Below are 27605 nucleotides of genomic sequence, written 5' to 3'. Positions count from 1 at the left end.
TAACTCTGTGTTGTTGTCTGTGTCACACTGCTTTGCTTTATCTTGGCCAGGTCGCAGTTGTAAATGAGAACTTGTTCTCAACTTGCCTACCTGGTTAAATAAAGGTGAAATATAAAAAATAAATAGAAACGCATGGTGGTGAGATATTCTGTATAGCTAAAGGTAATGTGTCACCCAATTTAGTTATGGAAATTGAAAAAAAATCCCTATTACTAGACTATTGAAAACAAAATAAAATTTCACTATACTTGTAGGCTAACTGGAAGCCGCCCTGCACAATCAATGAACCAACAGCATTGCCTAGGGCTCTGCGTTCTCTCCCAGAGTCGTGGATAGACATTTTGGAGTGTAGCATAAGGTAACCGGTTCATCCAGTATGCATAATAATACAGTCCACACTCAAAGGTGATTTACTCAAATTTGTTTAATTTTAGAGTATAGGCTAGACCAGTGGTTTTCAAATGTTTTATAGTCCCGTACCCCTTCAAATATTCAACCTCCAGCTTCGTACCCCCTCCAGCACCAGGGTCAGCGCACTCTCAAATGTTTTTTGCCACCATTGTAAGCCTGCCACACACACACTATATGATACACTCATTCTTATGTTTAATAAATGTGAGTTTTTGGCACAACCCGGCTCATGGGAAGTGACAAAGAGCTTTTATAGGACCAGGGCACAAATAATAATAATAATCAATAATGTTGCTCTTTATTTAGCCATCTTACATATGAAACATTATTTGTTCATCAAAAATTGTGAATAACTCACCACAGGTTAATGAGAAGGACGTACTTGAAAGGATGCACATAACTCTGCAATGTTGTATTGGAGAGAGTCTCAGTCTTAAATCATTTTCCACACACAGTCTGTGCCTGTATTTAGTTTTCATGCTAGTGAGGACCGAGAATCCACTCTCACATAGGTACGTGGTTGCAAAGAGCATCAGTGTCTTAACAGCGTGAAACTCTGAGCACAGCCCTATCCAGAAATCTGGCAGCGGCTTCTGATTAAATTCAATTTTCACAGAACCGCTTGTTGCAATCTCGATGAGGCTCTCTTGTTCAGATATCGGTAAGGGGACTGGAGGTAGGGCATGAAAGGGATAATGAATCCAGTTGTTTCGGGGAAAGTACCTGTGTAATTGCCCACCCAGATCACTCAGGTGCTTCGCAATATATCACATTTGACATTGTCAGTAAGCTTGAATTCATTTGCACACAAAAAAATCATACAATGATGGAAAGACCTGTGTGTTGTCCTTGTTATTGCAGACAGAGAAGAGCTCCAGCTTCTTAATCATAGCCTCAATTTTGTCCCGCACATTGAATATAGTTGCAGAGAGTCTCTGTAATCCTAGATTCAGATCATTCAGGTGTGAAAAAACATCACCCACATAGGCCAGTCGTGTGAGAAACTCGTCATGATGCAAGCAGTCAGACAAGTGAAAATTGTCAGTAAAGAAAACTAAGCTAGTCTCTCAACTTAAAAATCATGTCAATACTTTGCCACTTGATAACCAGCGCACTTCTGTATGTTGTAAAAGCGTTACAAGGTCGCTGACCATATCATTGCATAATACACGAGAGTTCAGGAGCCTTGCTTTCACAAAGTTAACCATTTTCACTAGTGTCCAAAACATCTTTCAAGCTGTCAGGCATTCCCTTGGCAGCAAGGGCCTCTCGGTGGATGCTGCAGTGTACCCAAGTGGCGTCGGGAGCAACTGCTTGCACGCGCGTTACCACTCCACTATGTCTCCCTGTCATGGCTTTTGCGCCATCAGTACAGACACCAACACATCTTGACCACCAAAGTCCATTTGATGTCACAAAGCTGTCCAGTACTTAAAAAATATGTTGTCTCTCATGTTGTCCTGGTTTCCAGTGGTTTGCAGAAAAGGATGTCTTCCTTAATTGACCCCCCCATAAACATAACGGACATATGCCGTTGAAGTCGGAAGTTTACATACACTTATGTTGGACTCATTGAAACTCGTTTTTCAACCACTCCACAAATTTCTTGTTAACCTCTCTAGGGTCGGCGGGACGAAATCGTCCCACCTACTCAACAGCCAGTTGAATCCCGTGGCGCGTTATTCAAATACCTTAGAAATGCTATTACTTCAATTTCTCAAACATATTACTATTTTACACCATTTTAAAGACAAGACTCTCGTTAATCTAACCACACTGTCCGATTTCAAAAAGGCTTTACAACGAAAGCAAAACATTAGATTATGTCAGCAGAGTACCCACCCATTTTTCAAGCTAGCATATAATGTCACATAAACCCAAACCACAGCTAAATGCAGCACTAACCTTTGATGATCTTCATCAGATGACACACCTAGGACATTATGTTATACAATACATGCATGTTTTGTTCAATCAAGTTCATATTTATATCAAAAACCAGCTTTTTACATTAGCATGTGACGTTCAGAACTAGCAAACTTCCGGTGAATTTACTAAATTACTCACGATAAACGTTCACAAAAAACATAATTATTTTAAGAATTATAGATACAGAACTCCTCTATGCACTCACTATGTCCGGGCTATCTACTGAGAATATTGCTTTCACCGAAAAGCTATTTTGCAATATTCTCAGTAGATAGCCCGGCATCACAGGGCTAGCTATTTAGACACCCAGCAAGTTTAGCCCTGACCAAAATCAGATTTACTATAAGAAAAATGTTATTACCTTTGCTGTCTTCGTCAGAATGCACTCCCAGGACTTCTACTTCAATAACAAATGTTGGTTTGGTTCAAAATAATCCATAGTTATATCCAAATATCCTCTGTTTTGTTCGTGCGTTCAAGACACTATCCGAATGGTAAAGAAGGGTGACGTGCACGACGCATTTCGTGACAAAAAAATTCTAAATATTCCATTACCGTACTTCGAAGCATGTCAACCGCTGTTTAAAATCAATTTTTATGCAATTTTTCTCGTAAAAAAGCGATAATATTCCGACCGGGAATCTGTGTTTAGGTTCAAAGACGATAGAAAATAAAAACATGGGGTCGACTCGTGCACGCGCCTCAGCCCATTGTCCTCTGATAGAGCACTTGCCAAAAGCGCTAATGTGTTTCAGCCTGGGGCTGGAATTACATCATTCAGCTTTTTCCCGCCTTCTGAGAGCCTATGGGAGCCGTAGGAAGTGTCACGTTACAGCAAAGATCCTCAGTCTTCAATAAACAGAGTCAAGAAGCTCAAGGAATGGTCAGAGAGGGCACTTCCTGTTTGGAATCTTCTCAGGTTTTTGCCTGCCATATGAGTTCTGTTATACTCACAGACACCATTCAAACAGTTTTAGAAACTTTAGGGTGTTTTCTATCCAAAGCCAATAATTATATGCATATTCTAGTTTCTGGGCAGTAGTAATAACCAGACTAAATCGGGTATGTTTTTTATCCGGCCGTGTAAATACTGCCCCCTACCCCCAACAGGTTAACAAACTATAGTTTTGTCAAGTCGAAGAAATTTGTCCAACAATTGTTTACAGACAGATTATTTCACTTATAATCCACTGATGTTTACATACACTAAGTTGACTGTGCCTTTAAACAGCTTGGAAAATTCCAGAAAATGATGTCATGGCTTTAGAAGCTTCTGATAGGCTAATTGACACAATTTGAGTCAATTGGAGGTGTACCTGTGGATGTAAGTCTGGTTCGTCCTTGGGAGCAATTTCCAAATGCCTGAAGGTACCACGTTCATCTGTACAAACAATAGTACGGAAGTATAAACACCATAGGACCACGCAGCCGTCATACCGCTCAGGAAGGAGACGCATTCTGTCTCCTAGAGATGAACGTACTTTCGTGCGAAAATAGCAAATCAATCCCATAACAACAGCAAAGGACCTTGTGAAGATGCTGGAGGAAACGGGTACAAAAGTATCTATATCCACAGTAAAACGAGTCCTATATCGTCATAACCTGAAAGGCAGCTCAGCAAGGAAAAAGCCACTGGTCCAAAACCGCCATAAAAAGGCTACCCAAAACGTTTGACCCAAGTTAAACAATTTAAAGGCAATGCTGCCAAATACTAATTGAGTGTATGTAAACTTCTGACCCACTGGGAATGTGATGAAAGAAATAAAAGCTGAAATAAATAATTCTCTCTACTATTATTTCACATTCTTAAAATATAGTGGTGATCCTAACTGACCTAAAACAGGGAATTCTTACTAGGATTGAATGTCAGGAATTGTGAAAAACTGAGTTTAAATGTATTTGGCTAAAGTGTATGTAAACTTCCGACTTCAACTGTACCAGGAGCTGTGCCAGGCCCGCCATGTCAGTTGACTCATCGAGCTGTAACGCATATAAATCACTGGCTTGTATGCCAAGCAGTAATTGTTTCAAAACATCTCCTGCCATGTCATTGATGCGTCATGAAACAGTGTTGTTTAATGAAGGCATTGTCTGTCTAGTTTTTTTGGCCTTTTCCCCCAGCATTGTCCCAGCCGTATCCGCGGCAGCTGGAAGAATGAAGTCCTCCACAATAGTATGGGGCTTGCCTGTCCTAGCCACTCACCATATAAGATGCTTCTAGACCCTTCTTATTAATGGTATCTGTATCTTTTATATATGTCTTACTACTCGAAAGTCGTCTTTATTCTCGCTCAAAAACCTCCCGTGGCTTATTTTTCAAATTGTCATGTTTCGTTTCTAAATGTCTGTACAAGAGTGAAGGTTTCCTGCGAGAAAGTAACGGTTAATGTGATTGGATGTTCATTATTTGACTAGGCTACCTGTATTTGACATTGTTATTTCGCTGAACACTAGATGGTTCAATTTTGTTTTTGGTAGTGAAATCGAGGCTACTCGGGCGAGAGAAAAAACCTCACCCAAATGTATAGCCTCGTTGGAAAATATAAATGTACTGTTTGAAAATGTGAAGAACATTTTTATTTTTCATATATATTCATTCTTTATAAAAAATTAATATATGTGAATCACATTTTAATTTGCCGTACCCCCGACGGCCAGGGGTACCCTAGTTTTGGAATACCTGGGCTAGACCAGTTATGTACCAAAGACATCTTAAATCAGTTTTGTTTTATGTTTTTCTGCCAATGCGTAATATGCGGTAGGCGAGCATATTACACATTGTATAATGGTGCAAGCATAATTTTAATGATGTTTTTTTTCGTGCTTGGGCTTATATGCATATGCATAAACACTCATTCTTCCAAACAAGCTATTGTCCAATAGATTGATGATCATATTATGAGCAAAAAAGCATGCTATTTTACTCTACAAATGGTGTCAGTAGAGGTGTTAAATCTATTGAAGTCATTACCCAATGGTAAATCTAAAGGTTATGATCTTATGACATTTTTTTTACTTTGCTTTGCTGCTCCCCAGATTGTAGCTCCACTGAAATACATATTTAATTGGTCACTGGAAAAGGGAACATTTGCAAATGAATGGAAGCATGCTAAACTGTGACCAATCCCGAAAGACTCCTGCCAATAGTCGACCAATTAGTCTACTCCCTTCACTCAGTAAGATATTGGAAGGTATTGTGAGTAGACACATATGGGAGTAATGGAAAAGAATGATCTGATTACAGCCAATCAGCATGCTTATCGCAAAAAACATTCCACCACCACTGCATTGGTTGACATGACTGACCAGAGGCTCAATGCTATGGATAATGGCAGGTTTGTGGAGTACTATTTTTACATTTTAGTGCAGCATTTGATTTAGTGGATCATGAAATAATTTTGACAAAATGATAACATTATGGGTTTAAAGAAGCAGCATTGAATTGGGTACAGTCATATCTAACTGACAGGAAACAGTCCCTATATCAATGGGTTGTTTTCTTCCCCTCGTGCTTTAAACTGTGGAATACCACAGGGCAGCTGCCAAGGGCCACTTATTTACGCTGCTCTGGCACCCCAATGGTGGAACAAGCTCCCTCACGACGCCAGGACAGCGGAGTCAATCACCACCTTCCGGAGACACCTGAAACCCCACCTCTTTAAGGAATACCTAGGATAGGATAAAGTAATCCTTCTAACCCCCCCCCCCCCCCTTAAAAGATTTAGATGCACTATTGTAAAGTGGTTGTTCCACTGGATATCATAAGGTGAATGCACCATTTTGTAAGTCGCTCTGGATAAGAGCGTCTGCTAAATGACTTAAATGTAAATGTAAAATTTACTTAATATATACCATCAACCTTCCTTATGCCTTATCTGAAACTCAAGCTGCTATATTTGCTGATGATACTACAATTTATACAGCAAGACAATCGGTTCAACAGATACAGCAAGCTCTACAAGTAGATCTGGGAAATATCAGGGATTTGCCGGAACAAACTTGTTTTGAACACCAAGAAAACCATGGTTATGTTGGTCTGTCCCACCAGGAAAATGCCAACACAGCATGGGATGCAATTAAGTATGGGGGAGTACAAATTGAGGAAGTGGCAGAAACCAAACTAGGGGTGCATCTAGACAACTGCTTATCATGGTCGTCTCAAATAACTAATCTATGTAAAAATAATTTAAACTGCATGCATGGTAAGAAGGATAGCTAAATATTTACCAGGAAAGATTCTTAAGCAAACAACCCAAGCATTAATTCAGTCAGGTAAACTACTGTTCTGTGGTCTGGGTAAATGCATCAGCAAGTGAAATTAGGAGGCTGCAGATTGAATAGAACAAAGCAGCAAGGATTGTTTTAAGGTGGAGATACGGTTCTTCTGTGTAGTCATGCTCAATGATCTTGGTTGGTCATCAATCAACAAGATAATTGACAAAAACATGCTTATTTTCACAACATTCTATTCCAAGATGGCGTAGCAGTCAGACGTCTTTGTCTTGTCTCGTCCCATGTATATATCTTTTTACATCTTTTTCTTTGCATTCTTTTGAATATTTTTCCTAAACCTCAACTTCAAAATACTCTCCTGAAACCCGCCTCACCCAATGTGGTGTGGATCTGTTTTTTTTCCTAAAGTATTTCGATTTACCTCCGAACTGGAATACCTCAACTGAAGCTAGCTAGCCAGCCCAACCACTCACTGGACCCATACGATCACTTGGCTACGCATGCCTCTCCCTAATATCAATATGCCTTATCCATTACTGTCCTGGCTAGTGATTGTCTTATTTCACTGTAGAGCCTCTATCCCTGCTCAATATGCCTTAACCAACCATGTTGTTCCACCTCCCACATATCGAATGACATCACCTGGTTTAAACGTCTCTAGAGACTATATCTCTCTCATCATTACTCAATGCCTAGGTTTACCTCCAATGTACTCGCTTCCTGCCATACCTTTGTCTGTACATTATGCCTTGAATCTATGCTATCGTGCCCAGAAACCTGCTCCCTTTACTCTCTGTTCCAAACGTGCTAGACGGCCAGTTCTTATAGCCTTTAGCCGTACCCTTATCCTACTTCTCCTCTGTTCCTCTGGTGATGTAGAGGTTAATCTAGGACCTTTTCAGTGCCTAGCTCCACGCCTACTCCCCAGGTGCTCTCATTTGTTGACTTCTGTAACCGTAAAAGCCTTGGTTTCATGCATGTTAACATTAGAAGCCTACTCCCTAAGTTTGCTTTATTCACTGCTTTAGCACATTCTGCCAACCCGGATGTCTTAGCCGTGTCTGAATCCTGGCTTAGGAAAACCACCAAAAATCCTGAAATTTCCATTCCTAACTATAACATTTCCCGCCAAGATAGAACTGCCAAAGGGGGCGGTGTTGCAATCTACTGCAGAGATAGCATGCAGAGTTCTGTCTTACTATCCACGTCTGTACCAAAACAATTCGAGCTTCTACTTCTAAAAATTCACCTTTCCAGAAACAAGTCTCTCACCGTTGCCGCTTGCTATAGACCACCCTCTGCCCCCAGCTGTGCCCTGGACACCATATGTGAATTGATTGCCCCCATCTATCTTCTGAGCTCGTGCTTCTAGGTGACCTAAACTGGGACATGCTTAACACCCCGGCCATCCTACAATCTAAGCTTGATGCCCTCAATCTCACACAAATTATCAATGAACCTACCAAGTACAACCCCAAATCCGTAAACACGGGCACCCTCATAGATATCATCTTAACTAACTCGCCCTCCAAATACACCTCTGCTGTTTTCAACCAAGATCTCAGTGATCACTGCCTCATTGCCTGCATCCGTAATGGGTCTGCGGTCAAACGACCACCCCTCATCACTGTCAAACGCTCCCTAAAGCACTTCAGCGAACAGGCCTTTCTTATCGGCCTGGCCGGGGTATCCTGGAATGACATTGACCTCATCCCGTCAGTAGAGGAAGCCTGGTTATTCTTTAAAAGTGCCTTCCCCACCATCTTAAATAAGCATGCTCCATTAAAAAAATGTAGAACTAGGAATAGATATAGCCCTTTGTCCACTCCAGACCTGTCTGCCCTTGACCAGCACAAAAACATCCTGTGGCGTTCTGCATTAGCATCGAATAGCCCCCGTGATATGCAACTTTTCAGGGACGTTAGGATCCAATATACACAGGCAGTTAGGAAAGCTAAGGCTAGCTTTTTCAAAGAGAAATTTTCATCCTGTAGTACAAACTCAAAAAAGTTCTGGGACACTGTAAACCCATGGAGAACAGTAGCACCTCCTCCCAGCTGCCTACTGCACTGAGGCTAGGAAACACTGTCACTACCGATAAACCACAATAATTGAGAATTTCAATAAGCATTTTTCTACGGCTGACCATGCTTTCCACCTGGCTACCCCTACCCCGGTCAACAGCCCTGCGCTCCCCACAGCAACTCGCCCAAACCTCCCCCACTTCTCCTTCACCCAAATCCAGATAGCTGATGTTCTGAAAGAGCTGCAAAATCTGGACCCCTATAAATCAGCCGGGCTAGACAATCTGGACCCTCTCTTTCTAAAATTGTCTGCTGAAATTATTGCATCCCCTATTACTATTGGCAGACTCAACAGCCTTGGTTTCTGAAATGATTGCCTCGCTTGGTTCACCAACTACTTCACCGGTAGACTTCAGTATGTCAAATCGGAGGGCCTGTTGTCCTGACCTCTGGCAGTCTCTATGGGGGTGCCACAGGGTTCAATTATCGTTCCGACTCTCTTCTCTGTATACATCAGTGATGTCGCTCTCGCTGCTGGTGATTCTCTGATCCACCTCTACAAGGACAACACCGTTCTGTATACCTCTGGCCATTCGTTGGACACTGTGTTAACTAACCTCCAGATGAGCTTCAATGCCATACAACTCTCCTTCTGTGGCCTCCAACTGCTCTTAAATGCAAGTAAAACTAAATGCATGCTCTTCAACCGATCGCTGCCTACACCTGCCCGCCCGTCCAGCATCACTACTCTGGACGGTTCTGACTTAGAATTTGTTGACAACTACAAATACCTAGGTGTCTGGTTAGACTGTAAACTCTCCTTCCAGACTCACATTAAACATCTCCAATCCAAAATTAAATCTAGAATCGGCTTCCTATTTCGCAACAAAGCATCCTTCACTCATGCTGCCAAACATACCCTCGTAAAACTGACCATCCTACCGATCCTCGACTTCGGCGATGTCATTTACAAAATAGCCTCCAACACTCCACTCAACAAATTGGATGCAGTCTATCACAGTGCCATCCGTTTTGTCACCAACGCCCCATATACTACCCACCATTGCGACCTGTATGCTCTCGTTAGCTGGCCCTCGCTTCATATTCGTCGCCAAACCCACTGGCTCCAGGTCATCTACAAGTCTCTGCTAGGTAAAGCCCTGCCTTATCTCAGCTCACTGGTCACCATAGCAGCACCCACTCGTACCACGTGCTCCAGCAGGTATATCTCACTGGTCACCCCCAAAAGCCAATTCTTCCTTTGGCCGCCTCTCCTTCCAGTTCTCTGCTGCCATTGACTGAAACAAACTGCAAAAAATCTCTGGAGCTGGAGACTCTTACCTCCCTCACTAGCTTTAAGCTCCAGCTCACAGATCACTGCACCTGTACATGGCTCATCTGTAAATAGCCCGTCCAATCTATCTCATCCCCATACTGTATTTATTTATTCATCTTGCTCCTTTGCACCCCAGTATCTGAACTTGCACATTCATCTTCTGCACATCCTACCATTCCAGTGTTTAATTGCTATATTGTAATTAATTTTCCACCATAACCTATTTATTGCCTTACCTCTCTTATCCTATCTCATTTGCACATACTGTATATAGACTTTTTCTACTGTGTTATTGACTGTACTTTTATTCCATGTGTAACTCTGTGTTGTTGTGTGTCGAACTGCTTTGCTTTATCTTGGCCAGGTCGCAGTTGCAAATGAGAACTTGTTCTCAACTAGCCTACCTGGTTAAATAAAGGTGAAATAAAACAATAAACAATGTACACCATTTAAAACAGCCAAACTCTATTCACAACAGTATTCAGTTGGTAAGAGACAGACATTTAGTAAATACTAGGAATATATTGTCCACCATCTGTGTTATCCAGACAGAAAAGAGAAATAGGCTAAATAACATTTAGATTTAGAGCAATAAAGACATTGAATCATTTATCTGAGCAAACCAGAAACATTTCGATATATACATTCAAACAATACTTTAGAACCATTTAAATATAATACATTTGAAGGTTGTGCTGGACTATGGTTGATGAAGTAATCAATCTATCTTTTCAGACTGTTAGAGTATTTATCTGGTCAATATATCAGTGTATTATTTCTGTTTGAAACAGTGTGTTATGTAAAAATGTGATCATATTATAAATTGTATTTGAATGTTTAAGGACTTTTGGAAGATTAGTCCGAATGAGGACTAAAAGAGATCATAATAAAATAAAACTATGCGCACCTGTGGCGGTCGGTGCCGTTTAAGATGAGGGAGGACGATTTGTATTTTTTTACGAACCTGGCCTCATTTCTGTTACAGCATATAGGATGACTGTCATTCATATTCCATTTACCCAGCTCAATGTAACATCAATAGATTTAGGCTACTACATGATACTAGAATTTTCCCTATACCCATCATGAGGTTGCTACAACAGGTCGAAAGAAATTTGATTAATCAAGGTGACTGACAGTGACATATTCAATACTGCCTTGCATACTTTTGCCTGCATCTAGCTGATCTAGGTGGTAATCATTAGTCCAACAGTTGCAAACAAGAGTTTCTATTGGACAAATTCAGGTATGTTTTTCCCCGTTCCGTTTGCTTCCGTTTAAGAAACGTTTTTTCAACAAAATCGGCGGAATGAATACACCCCTGATCACACACAAACAGAGCCACATACAGTGCATTCGGAAAGTATTCAGACCCCTTGACTTTTTCCACATTTTGTTACGTTACAGCCTTATTCTAAAATGGATTACATTTTTTCTTTTTTTCTCTCATCAATCTACACAGAATATCCCATAATGACAAAGCAAAAACAGGTTTTTAGAATTTCTTTCAAGAAAACAATACGAAAATATCACCTTACATAAGTATTCAGACACTTTACTCAGTACTTTGTTGAAGCACCTTTGACAGCGATTACAGCCTCAAGTCTTCTTGGGTATGACGCTACAAGCTTGGCAGTCTTGTATTTGGGGAGTTTCTCCCATTCTTCTCTGCAGATCCTCTCAAGCTCTGTCAGGTTGGATGGGGAGCTTCGCTGCACAGCTATTTTCAGGTCTCTCCAGAGATGTTCGCTCGGGTTCAAGTCTTGGCTCTGGCTGGGCCACTCAAGGACATTCAGAGACTTGTCCCGAAGTCACTTCTGCATTGTCTTGGTTGTGTGCCTAGGGTTGTTGTCTTGTTGGTAGGTGAACCTTCGCCCCAGTCTGAGGTCCTGAGTGCTCTGGAGCAGGTTTTCATCAAGGATTTCTCTGTACTTTGCTCCATTCATCTTTCCCTAAATACTGACTAGTCTCCCAGTCCCTGCTACTGAAAAACATCCCCACAGCATGATGCTACCACCACCATGCTTCACCGTAGGGATGGTGCCAGGTTTCCTCCAGACGTGACGCTTGACATTCAGGCCAAAGAGTTCCATCTTGGTTTCATCAGACTAGGTGAATCTTGTTTCTTACGGTCTGAGAGTCATTTTAGGGGCTTTTTGGCAAACTCCAAGCCGGCTGTCATATGCCTTTTACTGAGGAGTGGCTTCCATCTGGCCACTCTTCCATAAAGACCTGATTGGTAGAGTGCTGCAGAGATAGTTGTCCTTCTGGAAGGTTCTCTCATCTCCACAGAGAAACTCTGGAGCTCTGTCGGGGTGACCATTGGATTCTTGGTCACCTCCCTGACCAAGGCCCTTCTCCACCAATTGCTCAGTTTGGCTGGGCGGACAACTCTAGGAAGAGTCTTGGTGGTTCCAAACGTCTTCCATTTAAGAATGATGGAGGCCACTGTGTTCTTGTGGACCTTCGATGCTGCAGAAATGTTTTGGTACTCTTCTCGAGATCTGTGCCTCAACAGAATCCTATCTCGGAGCTCTACGGGCAATTCCTTCAAACTCATGGCTTGGTTTTTGCTCAGCCATGCACTGTCAACTGTGGGACCTTTTATATATACAGGTGTGTGTGCCTTTCCAAATCCTGTCCAATCAATTGAATTTACCACAGGTGTAAAACCATCTCAAGGATGATCAATGGAAATGGGATGCACCTGAGCTCAATTTCGAGTCTCATAGCAAAGGGTCTGAATACTAATGTAAGTAAGATGTTTCTGTTTTTTGCTTTTTTATACATTTGCAAACATTTCTTAACCTGTTTTTGCTTTGTCATTATGGGGTATTGTATGTAAATTAATGAGGATTTGTTTTATTTAATTCATTTTAGAATAAGGCTGTAACATAACAAAATGTGGAAAAAGGGAAAGGGTAAGAATTATTTCCCGAATGAACTGTATAAACAGCATGATCACTTTGCTCATTGTGTATATAATTCTTTCTCGCATTGACGCTCTCCTCCTCTCATCTATTCCCTTAATTTGTGGACTTCAGTGCACAATATAACAGCTGTCTGTGACCAGGCAACAAAAAAAAAACTTTCCAAGCCAAACTTTCATACCAAAACCGCTAACTGCTACACACAGCCTACATCGTTGTCACCATATTGATGTCATAGTCAACATAACTACTAGAACTAACACGTTAGTAAACCCGCTACAATCATGCAGTATAGTGTACAGCAATCAGTTTACCACTTACACCGGCGGGCCCTGGTGGCAATAAATTAATAAAACCAAAAGCTTACCTTGACTTGGAAGAGTTCCAGTGTTGGATAGCCATTGCCAGTTAGCTAACATAGCATTCCTCTCTGTTTGAACCGGGTGTTTGAGTAGGCTAAACTAGCTAGCTGCATTTGTTAGCTAAGTAAGTGAAAGTAAAAAAATACTGTGTGTACATGCATGCATACACACACACACACACACACACACACACACACACACACACACACACAGTACTGTGCAAAAGTTTTAGGCAGGTGTGAAAAAATGCTGTAAAGTAAGAATGCCTTCGAAACAGCATAATTTCTTGTAGATACACTTGCACAAAGTCAGGTCTATGATTAAACAATTATGCCAAACCGGTGCTAATGATCATCAATTCAATATGTAGGTTGAAGCACAATCATTAACTGAAACAGAAACAGCTGTGTAGGAGGAATAAACTGGGTGAGGAACAGCCAAACTCAGCTAACAAGGTGAGGTTGCTGAAGACAGTTTACTGTTAAAAGTCATACACCATGACAAGACTGAGCACAGCAACAAGACACAAGTTATACTGCATCAGCAAGGTCTCTCCCAGGTAGACATTTCAAGGCAGACAGGGGTTTCCAGATGTGCTGTCCAAGCTTTTGAAGAAGCACAAAGAAACGGGCAACGTTGAGGACCGTAGACGCAGTGGTCGGCCAAAGAAACTTACTGCAGCAGATGAAAGACACATCATGCTTACTTCCCTTTGCAATCGGAAGATGTCCAGCAGTGCCATCAGCTCAGAATTGGCAGAAAACAGTGGGACCCTGGTACACCCATCTACTGTCTGGAGAAGTCTGGTCAGAAGTGGCCTTCATGGAAGACTTGTGGCCAAAAAGCCATACCTCCGACGTGGAAACAAGGCCAAACAACTCAACTATGCACGAAAACACAGGAACTGGGGTGCAGAAAAATTTCAACAGGTGGTCTCGACTGACGAGTCTCCTCAGTTTTGTATAGAAATCAATGTACCCAGAGGTGGACGGAAGTTAGCTGTCCTCCGGCTACACCATGGTGCTACTCTACAGAGTGCTGTTGAGGCTACTGTAGAGCTTCTTTGAAAAACAATGTGTTTTAATCAAGTATTTGGTGACATGAATATATTTAAAAGGATAACTTTTTAATGTTTCACTTTTTATTTTTCTGAAATTCACTGAGGATGGTCCTCCCCTTCCTCCTCTGAGAAGCCTCCACTGGTGCACACTTCCTAAGTAATATCAATGCGCTTTTATTACTTCAACTATAACAGGGCTATTCAACTTAGAATTTAGAATGGCCTTTTGATCAATTCAGAACATCATTTTTTTAAATCAGCCTAACAATCCCTACAAAAATGCAGATGTTTAGTGCCAAAAGGAGCCCTCTTTCAATATTCTCCAATGGGAGAATATATTTCTTGTAGTCCCGCCCATTAAGTGCTGTCAATCAATATCACCCAACATTTCTTTTACAGCCAATCAGAGCTGCTAACAGGGGAACAGGGTCTGTCTGCCTACCTATCGGCTCTTTCATCTCAGAACATCATTTAACATAATGATGTTCGGTGGCAAAGCAAGGGTAATAACGCTCTCGAGGGCAGTCTATATGAGTTTATGGAGGAGATAGTTGCTTTTCTCCTCGATTGCCACCACAAGAAAGAAAACCCATATCTAGCAAAAATGCATGATGAGGAGTTGGTATCAGATGTGGGTTTTTTTTTTGTGACATCTTCAATCAATTCAGTGGACTTAATTTGGGACAACAGGGGAGGGATAAAACAGTTGTTGACATGATTGAAAAATGGACTTCTTTTAAAATAATGTTATTTTCTCCTTGAAACCAAACAAAACGCTCAATTGCTATACACTTCAACTATATTCAGTCATCATCAGTACAGATCACTCCCGTGATGTCAGAGTTTTTAGGTAACTGAAAGCTAACTTTCCAACGAGATTTTATGAACTGGGGGGGGGGGGGCATTTTGTTATAGGGACCCGTTCTTTACTGATGTGGGGGAGAGAGACTTCTCCGCAAAAGCTAGTCAACTGAGATATGCCTAAAACGGTTTCAATGTAAAAAATAATAATAATAACGTCAGAGAAATGAACAACATGATAAAGAAATAGAAAATAGAACAGAATATCATGCTGGTCAAATGAGATATGCCATGCATAAAATGTTGAAAAAATATAAAGTTATGTATGTAAAACAGACATTTTAATAAAATTGTATTAATGTGATGCAGATCAACTGTGTTATAAGTACAAATGTGTTCCATTATTTAAACAATTTGATGCATTGAATTAAGCTAATCTTAAAGAACTTAAAATGAACTTTTAACAATATGTCATGCATAAAAGGTTTCTATGTTTAAAAAAAACAACAAAGCAAGTTAGAGAAAATAATGAAGTAATAGAAAATACAGTGGCTTCAGAAAGTATTCATACCCCTTGAGTTATTGTTGAATTCAAAATTGATTGAATATATTTTTCTCAAGTGATTTTTTTTTTATAAAGAAAAATTACATTTTGGCACATTTATTGAAAATGAAATAGTGATGTACTGGGCCGTACGCACTACCCTCTGTAGTGCCATGAGGTCGGAGGCCGAGCAGTTGCTATATCAGGCGGTGATGCAACCGGTCAGGATGCTCTCGATGGTGCAGCTGTAGAACTTTGAGGATCTGGTGACCCATGCCAAATCTTTTCAGTCTCCTGAGGGGGAAAAGGTCTTGTCATGCCCTCTTTACGACTGTCTTGGTGTGTTTGAACCATGATAGTTTGTTGGTGATGTGGACACCAAGGAACTTGAAACTCTTGACCCGCTCCACTACAGCCCCGTCGATGTTAATGGCTTTTCCTGTTGTCCATGATCAGCTCCTTTGTCTTGCTGACATTGAGGGAGAGGTTGTTGTCCTGGCACTACACTGCCAGGTCTCTGACATCCTTAGAGGCTGTCTCATTGTTGTCGGTGACTAGGCCTACCACAGTTGTCGTCAGCAAACTTAATTATGCTGTTGGAGTCATGCTTCGCCACGCGGTCGTGGGTGAACAGGGAGTACAGGAGGGGAATAAGCATACACCCCTGAGGGGCCCCAGTGTTGAGGTTCACCGTGGCAGATGTGTTGTTGCCTACCATTACCACCTGGGGGCGGCCTGTCAGGAAGACCAGGATCCAGTTGCAGAAGATCTTTAGTCCCAGGGTCCTTAGCTTAGTGATGAGCTTTGTGGGCACTTTGGTGTTGAACACTGAGCTGCAGTCAATGAACAGCATTCTCACATAGGTGTTCCTTTTGTCCAGGTGGGAAAGGGCAGTGTGGAGTTCGATTGAGATTGCGTCATCTGTGGATCTGTTGGGGCGGTATGCGAATTGGAGTCGGTCTAGGGTTTCCGGGATGATGGCGTTGATGTGAGTCATGACCAGCCTTTCAAAGCACTTCAAGGCTACTGACGTGAGTGCTACGGGGCGGTAGTCATTTAGGCAGGTTACCTTTGCTTCCTTGGGTACAGGGACTATGGTGGTCTGCTTGAAACATATAGGAATTACAGACTCGGTCAGGGAAAGGTTGAAAATGTCAGTGAAGACACTTGCCAGTTGGTCCGCGCATGCTCTGAGTACACGTCCTGGTAATCCTTCTGGCCCCGCGGCCTTGTGAATGTAGACCTGTTTAAAGGTCTTGTTCACATCGGCTACGGAGAGCGTGATCAAACAGTCACCCGGAACAGCAGTTGCTCTCATGCATGCTTGAGTGTTGCTTGTCTCGAAGCAAGCAAAAAATGCATTTAGCTCGTCTGGTAGGTTCGCTTCAGTGGGCAGCTCTCGCCTGGGTTTCCCTTTGTAGACCATAATAGTTTGCAAGCCCTGCCACATATGACGAGCGTCAGAGACGGTTTAGTAGGATTCAATCTTAGTCCTGTATTGACCCTTTGCCTGTTTGATGGTTCGTCTGAGGTATAGTGACATTTCTTGTAAGCGTCCGGATTAGTGTCCCGCTCCTTGAAAGCAGCAGCTCTAGCCTTTAGCTCTTGCGGATGTTGCCTGCAATCCATGGCTTCTGGTTGGGATATGTACACACAGTAACTGTGGGGACGATGTTGTCAATGCACTTATTGATGCCGGTGGAATAAGCCGGTGACTGAGGGGGTATACTCCTCAATGCCATTGGTTGAATCCCGGAACATATTCCAGTCTGTGCTAGCAAAACAGTCTTGTAGCATAGCATCCGCGTCATCTGACCACTTTTGTATTGAGCAAGACACTGGTACTTCCTGGTTTAGTTTTTGCTTGAAAGCAGGAATCAGGAGGAAAGAATTATGGTCAGATTTGCCAAATGGAGGGCGAGGGAGAGCTTTGTATGCATCTCTGTGTGTGGAGCAAAGGTGGTCTAGAGGTTTTTTTTCTGGTTGCATATGTGAAATGCTGGTAGAAATTAGGTAAAACGGTTTTACGTTTGCCTGCATTAAAGTCCCCGGCCACTAGGAGCGCCACTTCTGGATGAGCATTTTCTTGTTTGCTTATGGCCTTGTACAGCTTGTTGAGTGCAGTCTTAGTGCCAGCATCAGTTTGTGGTGGTAAATGGATGGCTTCAAATAATGTAGATGAAAACTGTCTTGGTAGATAGTGTGTTCTACAGCTTATCATGAGGTACTCTACCTCAGGCGACCAATACCTCAAGACTTCTTTAATATTCGACATTGCGCACCAGCTGTTATTGACAAATAGAAGCACACACCCACCTACCTCTCGTCTTACCAGATGTAGCTGTTCTGTTCTGCCGATGCACGGAAAACCCAGCCAACTGTATATTATCCATGTCGTCGTTCAGCCACGACTCGTTTAAACATAAGATATTACAGTTTTTAATGTCCAGTTTGTAGGATAGTCTCGAACAGAGATCATCAAGTTTATTTTCCAACGATAGCACGTTCGCCAATAGAACGGATGGTAGAGGCGGGTTACTCACTCTCCGAAGAATTCTCACAAGGCACCCCGATATCCGTCCGCTGTATTTCTGTCTTTTCTTCACGTGAATGATATGTATTTGGGCCTGGTGTCGGGAAGCAGTATATCCTTCGCGTCGGACTCATTAAGTAAAAAATCTTCGTCCAGTTCGAGGTGAGTAATCGCTGTTCTGATATCCAGAAGATATTTTTGTTCCTAAGAGATGGTAGCAGCAACATTATGTACAAATAAGTTACAAACAATAGGGAAAAAAATTGCAGTCTGTTAGGAGCCCGTAAAACTGGAGTCATCCCCTCCGGTGCCATTACTCCAGTGACTTGCTGCAAGCAGGATAGATTTTAAAAATATATTTTATTCTGAACAGGCTTCCTTTTCACTCAATTAGGTTAGTATTGTGGAGTAACAACAATGTTGTTGTTCCATCCTCAGTTTTATCCTATCCACAGCTATTAAACTCTAACTGTTTTAAAGTCACCATTGGCCTTATGGTGAAATCCCTGAGCGGTTTCCTTTCTCTCCGGCACCTGAGTTAGGAAGGACACCTGTATCTTTGTAGTGGCTGGGTGTATTGATACACCATACAAAGTGTAATTAATAACTTCACCATGTTCAAAGGGATATTCAATGCATTTTCTATTTTTACCCATCTACCAATTGGTGCCCTTAGGGAGACATTGGAATACCTCCCTGGTCTTTGTTGTTGAATCTGTGTTTGAAATTCACTGCTCGACTGAGGGACCTTACAGATAATTGGGGTAGAGAGATGAGGTAGTCATTCAAAAATCACAAACACTATTGTTGCACACAGAGTGAGTCCATGCAACGTATTATGTGACTTGCTAACCCCAGCAAAGACACCTGTCGACAACTTCCGGTGAAATTGGAGGGCGCGCAATTCAAATATATAATCATACAAATGATGGATATTAAACATTTAGGTATATACAAGTGACTTATATCGGTTAAAAGCTTAAATTCTTGTTAATCTAACTGCATTGTCTGATTTACAATAGGCTTTACAGCGAAAGCATGAAATGCGATTGTTTGAGGACGCCCCACGTCAAAATATTTTTCAACCAGCACAGGATTCATAAATTCACAAATAGCGATTAAATATTCATGTACTTTTTGAAAATCTTCCTCTGATTGGCAATCCAAAGGGTCCCAGCTACAACATGTAGTGTCGTTTTGTTAGATAAAATCCTTCTTTATATCCCAAAAAGTCTGTTTAGTTGGCCCCAGCAATTTGAGTAATCCACTCGTTCAACATGCAGAGAAAGGAATCCAAAAATCTACCGCTAAACTTTATTAAAACAAGTCAAAATACGTTTCTATTTAATCCTCAGGTACCCTAAAATGTAATTAAACTAATATTTCATACGGAAAGAAGTATGTTCAATAAGAAAGTGATATTAGCCGGTACGCGTCCTCTTCATTGCGCGCGCACAGACTGATTTCCAACTCTGAGTCCCAGTACTAAAACTCATAATTCTTCCTCGTTTTGGAAGAAACAAGCCTGAAACCTTGAACAAAGACTGTTGACATCTAGTGGAAGCCATAGGAACTGCAATCTGGGAGCTGGATATTAATATGCCCCTATACTTTCCATTGTAAGCCATGGGCTCTCAAAAAAAAGAAAATTACGTTTGGTTTATCAATATATTGTGTTATAGTCTCATACATTATTTTAACATTTCTACAAACTTCAAAGTTTTTTCTATCCAATGGTACCAATTATATGCATATCCTGGCTTCTGGGCCTGAGTAACATGCAGTTTACTTTGGGCACATCAGTCAGGCGGAAATTGAGAAAAAAGAACCCTAGCCTGAAGAAGTTCTTGAATGTATTTAAGCTTGCCATAACAAAGCGGTTGAATACTTAATTATTATTATTTTTTTACATAATTCCACTTTAACATTATGGGGTATTGTGTGTAGGCCAGTGACCAGAAATGTCAATTTAATCCATTTTAAATTCAGGCTGTAACATAACAAAATGTGGAAAGGTCAAGGGGTGTGAATACTTTCTGAAGGCACTGTAGAAAATAATGTGATGCTGCTTGGTTAACTGAGATATTCCATGCAAAAAAGGTTTCATATGTGTAAATAAAAACAAAAGATGAAGCTATGTTCAGTTGAAGTCGGAACTTTACATACACTTTGGTTTTTCAACCACTCCACAAATTTCTTGTTAACAAAGTATAGTTTTGGCAAGTTGGTTAGGACATCTACTTTGTTCATGACACAAGTAATTTTTCCAACAATTGTTCACAGACAGATTATTTCACTTAACTCACTGTATCACAATTCCAGTGGGTCAGAAGTTTACATACACTATGTTGACTGTGCCTTTAAACAGCTTGGAACATTCCAGAAAATGATGTCATGGCTTTAGAAGCTTCCGATTGACATCATTTGATTCAATTGGAGGTGTACCTGTGGATGTATTTCAAGACCTGCCTTCAAACTCGGTGCCTCTTTTCTTGACATCATGGGAAAATCAAAAGAAATCAGCCAAGACCTCAGAAAAAAATTGTAGACCTCCACAAGTCTGGTTCATCCTTGGGAGCAATTTCCAAACGCATGAAGGCACCACGTTCATCTGTACAAACAATAGTACGCAAGTATAAACACCATGGGACCACGCAGCCGTCATACCGCTCAGGAAGGAGACGCGTTCTGTCTCCTAGAGATGAACGTACTTTGGTACGAAAAGTGCAAATCAATCCCAGAACAAGAGCAAAGGACCTTGTGAAGATGCTGGAGGAAACGGGTACGAAAGTATCTATATCCACAGTAAAACGAGTCCTATATCGACATAACCTGAAAGGCCGCTCAGCAAGGAAGAAGCCTCTGCTCCAAAACTGACATAAAAAAGCCAGACTACGGTTTGCAACTGCACATGGGGACAAAGATCGTACTTTTTTGAAAAATGTCCTCTGGTCTGATGAAACAAAAATAGAACTGTTTGGCCATAATGAACATCGTTATGTTTGGAGGAAAAAGGGGGAGGTTTGCAAGCCGAAGAACACCATCCCAACCGTGAAGCATGTGGGTGGCAGCATCATGTTTTTGGGGTGCTTTGCTGCAGGAGGGACTGGTGCACTTCACAAAATAGATCGCATTATGAGGTAGGAAAATTCTATGGATATATTGAAGCAACATCTCAAGACATCAGTCAGGAAGTTAAAGCTTGGTCACAAATGGGTCCTCCAAATGGACAATGACCCCAAGCATACTTCCAAAGTTGTGGCAAAATGACTTAAGGACAACAAAGTCAAGGTATTGGAGTGGCCATCACAAAGCCCTGACCTCAATCCCATAGAAAATTTGTTGTCAGAACTGAAAAGGCGTGTGTGAGCAAGGAGGCCTACAAACCTGACTCAGTTACACCAGCTCTGTCAGGAGGAGTGGGCCAAAATTCACCCAACTTATTGTGGGAAGCTTGTGGAAGTCTACCCGAAACATTTGACCCAAGTTAAACAATTGAAAGGCAATGCTACCAAATACTAATTGAGTGTATGTAAACTTCTGACCCACTGGGAATGTGATGAAAGAAATAAAAGCTGAAATAAATCATTCTCTCCACTATTATTCTGACATTTCACATTCTTAAAATAAAGTGGTGATCCTAACTGACCTCAGACAGGGAATTTTTACTAAGATTAAATGTCAGGAATTGTGAAAAACTGAGTTTTAATGTATTTGGCTAAGGTGAATGTGAACTTCCGACTTCAACTGTATGTAAAATGGACAGGAAAGTACAAATTAATGTGATGCAGATAAACTGTGTTAAAAATGTGTTCCATTATTTAAACAATTTGATGCACTGAATTAAGCTAATCTTAAAGCACTTAATATGAACTTTTAGCAACATTTAATTTTAATAAAAGTGCTTCATAAGATTATAATTGTGTTTGTGAATGTTTTCTTTCTACTGGTTTTAGGAATAGTAATCCCATGTAGAAAATATCTGCCCCCCTATAAATATCCTTTTTCATATCTGGCCCCCGTAAGAATCTAGTTGAATGGCCCTGAACTATAAGGTGTTTTTTTTTAATCTCCTAGCTGTGCCATTGAGGAACTAGAGCAAGCACATTTGTTTAGTTTGGAGCACAACCCTTCCTCCCCGCCATCACACAATTACTGGCGCAATTCAAAAGTGGCCCATTATAAATCGCAATCTGGGTCAGGTGGGCATCATTGGAAAGCTTGTTCTATTGCCAACATAACTAGCTAAGTTATAAAATATGATCTTACAGTGTTAGGCTTTCGAAAGGCAATTCAGAGAAACATATCGTTATTTTGGTGCGCATGGAAAGGAGTCATGATTCAGGTGCGTGCATTCACAATAGACAAACAGGCTCATTCTGTTCAGAACAACCCAGGGTATGATGACATGTCATCTATTAACTGTATATCAAACATAGTGGTCATAAACGTTGACACTGTATATGGCATGAGATTTATGATATGCACATTTGGACTCACGTCGCATCTTTCAAAATACATTGAGTCCTCTTAATTTACAGCATTTCCCTCACTCGGACAACAAAACATTTGCAAAGGTTGGCCAATTAGTGGGAGGGATGGGGGCAACTTATTGTTGCTTGCATTGCTCAAGCTCAAGTTCTGAATGTCTGACAGTCAAAACCTATACAGCGTTGTGGAGCGCAGAGCCTGAGCTCTGACGTCATGTATACATGTTACTGTACAGCCACTGTATTCCAATGTAGGCGCTTATCAGTGCCTAAATCTGCCATTCAACCCTTATGAGGGTACAAGTGTACAGGGCTACAGTGAGTTATGTTGCAACTGAAAATAATACTTAATAAATGAGAGATGGAATCTCTTGCTCAGGTTAGGCATATCTTAATCAGACACATGCTAAGTTGTCTTTCCACTGTGAAGAAATGCTGTTGAATGGATAAAATATGTGCACATGCTGTGGACTCCATAGTGTATATATTGATAGCTCTAGCCTTAATTACAGTACATGCAATAGAAATAGCACAGGATACCCATGTAGCCTATGTGGCTATTATAAGTGATAAAAAGTCAATGGTATTTGAAGCCTAAATGTATGTCTCATCTAGTCTTCTGACGATGGTTGTGATTTCTTGAAAGTAGGGCAGAATAAGCTGTCTTTTCCAAATTAATGGTCTGTCTTTCCCAACGATTTTTGAGAAAACATTTTTTAGAAACATGTAGTTAGTGGTGTGAATAAGGTAGTAAAACTAGACTTTAATTTGTATTTTGCCTAGTTGGGTCGGCGTGTTTCTCACTCAAGTGCACGAGAGCAACCTGATCCCACGGTGGTAGTCCGTTGTGAGTGAGTCTGAAGGGCTCTAATAACAACCACTTAAAAGAGACATCACACGGAGGTTGTCATCGTTTCCCTCAGGCTCAGGGAAACTACAGGGCATTTATAGGTGAAGCCACACACATGCCATGTGTTAAAAGAGGGCCTTTCTATGTTCAAATCTAAAATTGATCAAATAATCTCATAGTGCTTGATGATTTCGTGGACAGAAACGTGGATATCAATAGAATTGCGATTGACACTTATTCTGTTAAGTTTACTACTTATGGAAGTTGTTATGAGGTCTTATATCAGACATACATTTACAAAATGTGTGTAATGCGTCGTTACTGAGCTCTCAACTCTGAACTCAGCTTGTATATGAAATCATAAATGTGTCATAACAATTATTTACTTTTTTTGTTTTGTTGCAAAGAACAGTCCTCTCCCATAACCTACAATGAGCGAATCTCACTCAAAATGTCTATTTTTCATCATATTTCCATCAATTTCACATGATTAGATCATAAATAGTGCTGCATGTCAAGCTGACCAGAGGATATGGAGACTTTAACCGCGTATCACTGGTTAGACACACGAAGAACCCTGTGGTTGGCTACATCCTCTTAAAACCAACCATTATTTTACTTAGTTAGGTCTTAAATGTGCACTCATATATTTTAGGGGTTGGATTGTGACCTTACTACAGGTCATCTATTAGTCACTCAAAGCAGGAAAGAAAGACCTCTCCAGGACACCCTTTGGAACCTAAGTACAAGTGTATTTTCTGAAATATTTTGTACGATGTGTCAGAACCCATTGCTGTGAATCACCTTAATTATAATTTACAAGAAAGCACTGTAATGTAAACATTATAAACATATGTGATCTATGGATTTCTGGGGTAGATATCTGTCTCTATGGAGTCTAGACCTCATGATGATGCCTGCTCAGAGTTTCTCTCCTCTGTAACCAAGACCTACCTAGACCTATGTTCTACCCATGAAACAGATCCCATGGTCATGACAAGCTCTCGAGGCCTTCTCATTCATCAGCCCTGGATAGTCCTCCAGGCATGATTCATCCATTTCCTCCTGACCCATTTTCAACATTTGCTTTGGATGTAGCATACTGCAGTCTGTGTCCCCAGCTTACAAGTCCATGCCATAAATATGAGATTTATGTTGGACCCCATGAGAAGTGGAATGGGGTTATTCAGTTTCCTCAGCTCTTACGACGGTTTGGTTTCAACTCTCCTATGTCTCAGATTTTTTCCCATAAATCTAAAACATTGTACAGAAATCTGCCATTGGGATTCATTGCATTGTATTGTATTGATTACAGTGCATCATTACAGTGAAGTTCTACAGACAGACTAATTAGACTTTAGGATGATGGCATTTTTATACAATGTAGTTAGTTATTGGTTTAAGTGGAAGTCTTTTGATGGCTGTTTCCTCTGTGACAGTTTCAACTCTGCCTCATGGAAGTCCCCTCTGCTTTTATGGTCAAGTGAATGTCTCCTTCTACATGTGTGATGATTAGGGGTGTGTTCCTCATGAGAACATTACTGTCTGTTGTGTGTGTCAGGATCTGGAGGCTGGCTGGGACAGGTTACCAGGAGAGAAGGTCCTGCAGGATATAAGGGAGAAGAGAGGGCAGGAGAGGCGCCTCCAAGAGATCCAGCTGCAGCTAGAGCTGCTGGGCCAGGGCCAAGAAATGACTGTGAGTTCAAAGCAGCCACACACACACACCACAGCGCACACACACACACATTCATATACAGTCACTAATACACACATATGCTCAAAGTGGACAATTGACTCCACAGTGGGAATTCCACATGCAGAGATATGCATGCACACGCACTGACACAATTACATATAGTTTGTAGGGGAATTGAAAAGAGCCTTATCACTGCTGGCAAAAATGTCACAGGGCATTGGGCAATTAACCTTAGGTCAGATTAAGCATTACATTATACTGTAGGCAAGTCATTATTTTATTGCACTGTGCCTAGAGTTACAGGTAGCTGCCAAAATAAAGGAAACACTTGAGCCAATGAGGGATACCACACAGGTGTGGCCCCTGAGCAATTAAAACATCCCATCATGCTTAGGGTCATGTATAAAAATGCCCTGTTTCCCAATATTTTGGCTACCATGGCTAGAAGAGATCTCAGTGACTATAAAAGAGGGGTCTCAAAGGAGCATAGGAGGTTTAAAGGGTGTGTCAGTCACCAGATTTCAAACCAATTGAACACTTATGTGAGATTCTGGAGCGCCGCCTGAGAAAGCGGTTTCCACCACCATCAACAAAACACAAAATGATGGAATTGTTCGTGGAAGAATGGTGTCGCAGCCCTCCAATAGAGTTCCAGACACTTGTAGAATATATGCCAAGGTGCATTGAAGCTGTGCTGGAGGCTCGTGGTGCCCAACACCCTATTAAGACACTATGTTTTTTGTTTCCTTTATTTTGTCAGTTACCTGTAAATCCAATGACTTTACTTTTAATGCTGTATCACTTTTTAGGTCTTTAACGGCCTTATTTATGAATGCTGAACACATTTTACTCTTCATTTGGGAACTCGTTAATTCCATTGATTGTCTGTGCCCAAGGTTCCTTTTTAGTGTTTAATGGCTCACTGCAATTCTTCCCTCAAATTCTATTTCCCCAATGTCCCCTGGAAACAATTGAGCATGGCCTCGTTCTGGGACTCTGTAGAGTTACAACCACAACTATTACAAATGGCAAAAATGCTGGTTTCTAGGGGCAAAAACGCGTGAACACAGGAATGTCCCTGCAACAAAGGGTGATGGATTTGTTTCCTCCATCCACTGACGTTTGTGACTTTCATTTATTGTGTAGCAAAAGAGGGCATCAGCCGTCGATTCAGTGATTTTGCCATGTCATTTTTCAAAGTGGCAGCTCTTTACAACCCCACACATTATGGCTTTCAATGGTACCTGCCTTATCACCATTTGGTAGTATGGATGTTTATTGTAGGTGTTACTTTTGGAGTCTATGAAATATGCCTTGATCTCATTTAGGGCTACCACTTTACCAACTGGTTGTACACTTTGCCATGGTGAACCACAACTCAACTTATCCATGCTTAATTAAAGCATCAGTAGATACTATTATGCTAAACAATTAAAGGTCCAATGCAGCCATTTTTATCTCAATATCAAATCATTTCTGGGTAACAATTAAGTACCTTGCAGTGATTGTTTTCAATTAAAATTGTCAAAAATAAACAAAAATAGCTTCATACCATTTCTCTAGCAAGAATTTTGCTAGGAGTGGTCTGAGTAGGAAGTGGAAAACTGAAAATTTGCTGTTATTGGCAGAGAGGTTTGGAACTCTCTTTCTTATTGGTCTATTAACTCATTTATTGCATGGTGATGTCACCATGGAAGGCCAAAACTCCATCCAACCAAAATAGGTGGACATTTCAGGCGGTCTTTCAGCTCTTACACTAAAAGGGCATTATCATAATTTTAACAATTTCACAGTATTATTCCAACCTATAGTGTGGATATACAGTACCAGTCAAAAGTTTGGACACACCTACTCATTCCATGGTTTTTCTATATTTTTACTATTTTCTACATTGTAGAATAATAGTGGAGACATCAAAACTAGGAAATAACACATATGGAATCATGTAGTAACCAACAAAGTGTTAAACAAATCAAAATATATTTTATATTTAAGATTCTTTAAAGTAGCCACCCTTTGCCTTGATGACAGCTTTGTTTCATAGTTTTAATGTCTTCATTATTATTCTACAACGTAGAACATAGTACAAATACAGAAAACCCTGGAATGACTGGTACTGTATATATAACACAGGAAAATCACTTTTTGACTGCACTAGGCCTCTAAGTTAACCATACTCTAAATTATATTATAAGATACAAAGTCTGTTTTTAGCCTCATTTTTGAGGAACAAATAGGATTTTATGTTAGCTAATTAAGGCCAAATCTTCTGGAGGATACTCTCATTATGAAAACCACCACCTAAACAACGACATGATTCTGTTCTCAGACTAGATTTATGTGTTCTACCTCTAGATTTACCCCTAAACTAATCAGAACCCACTCATTTAGATCTTGTAAGAGTAT

The 27605-nt window shown here is 40.9% G+C and overlaps 1 protein-coding gene across 3 annotated transcripts in view; it reads left to right on the top strand.

The window, feature by feature from the left end:
- Positions 1-27605, top strand: part of fsip1 (fibrous sheath interacting protein 1) — a 68726-nt gene that overhangs the window by 24015 nt on the left and 17106 nt on the right. For all 3 annotated transcript variants that reach the window (XM_014210447.3, XM_082955658.1, XM_014210446.3), the window contains exon 10: positions 25065-25199. In XM_014210447.3, coding sequence (XP_014065922.3) covers positions 25065-25199 — 135 coding nt within the window. The remainder of the gene's footprint in view (positions 1-25064; positions 25200-27605) is intronic.

Source organism: Salmo salar, chromosome 09 (genome assembly GCF_965601325.2).
Source record: "Salmo salar chromosome 09, fSalSal1, whole genome shotgun sequence".
Classification (NCBI taxonomy): Eukaryota; Metazoa; Chordata; class Actinopteri; order Salmoniformes; family Salmonidae; genus Salmo; species Salmo salar.
The sequence above is the reverse complement of the archived record's forward strand: the minus strand, read 5'-3'. Positions and strand labels throughout refer to the sequence as shown.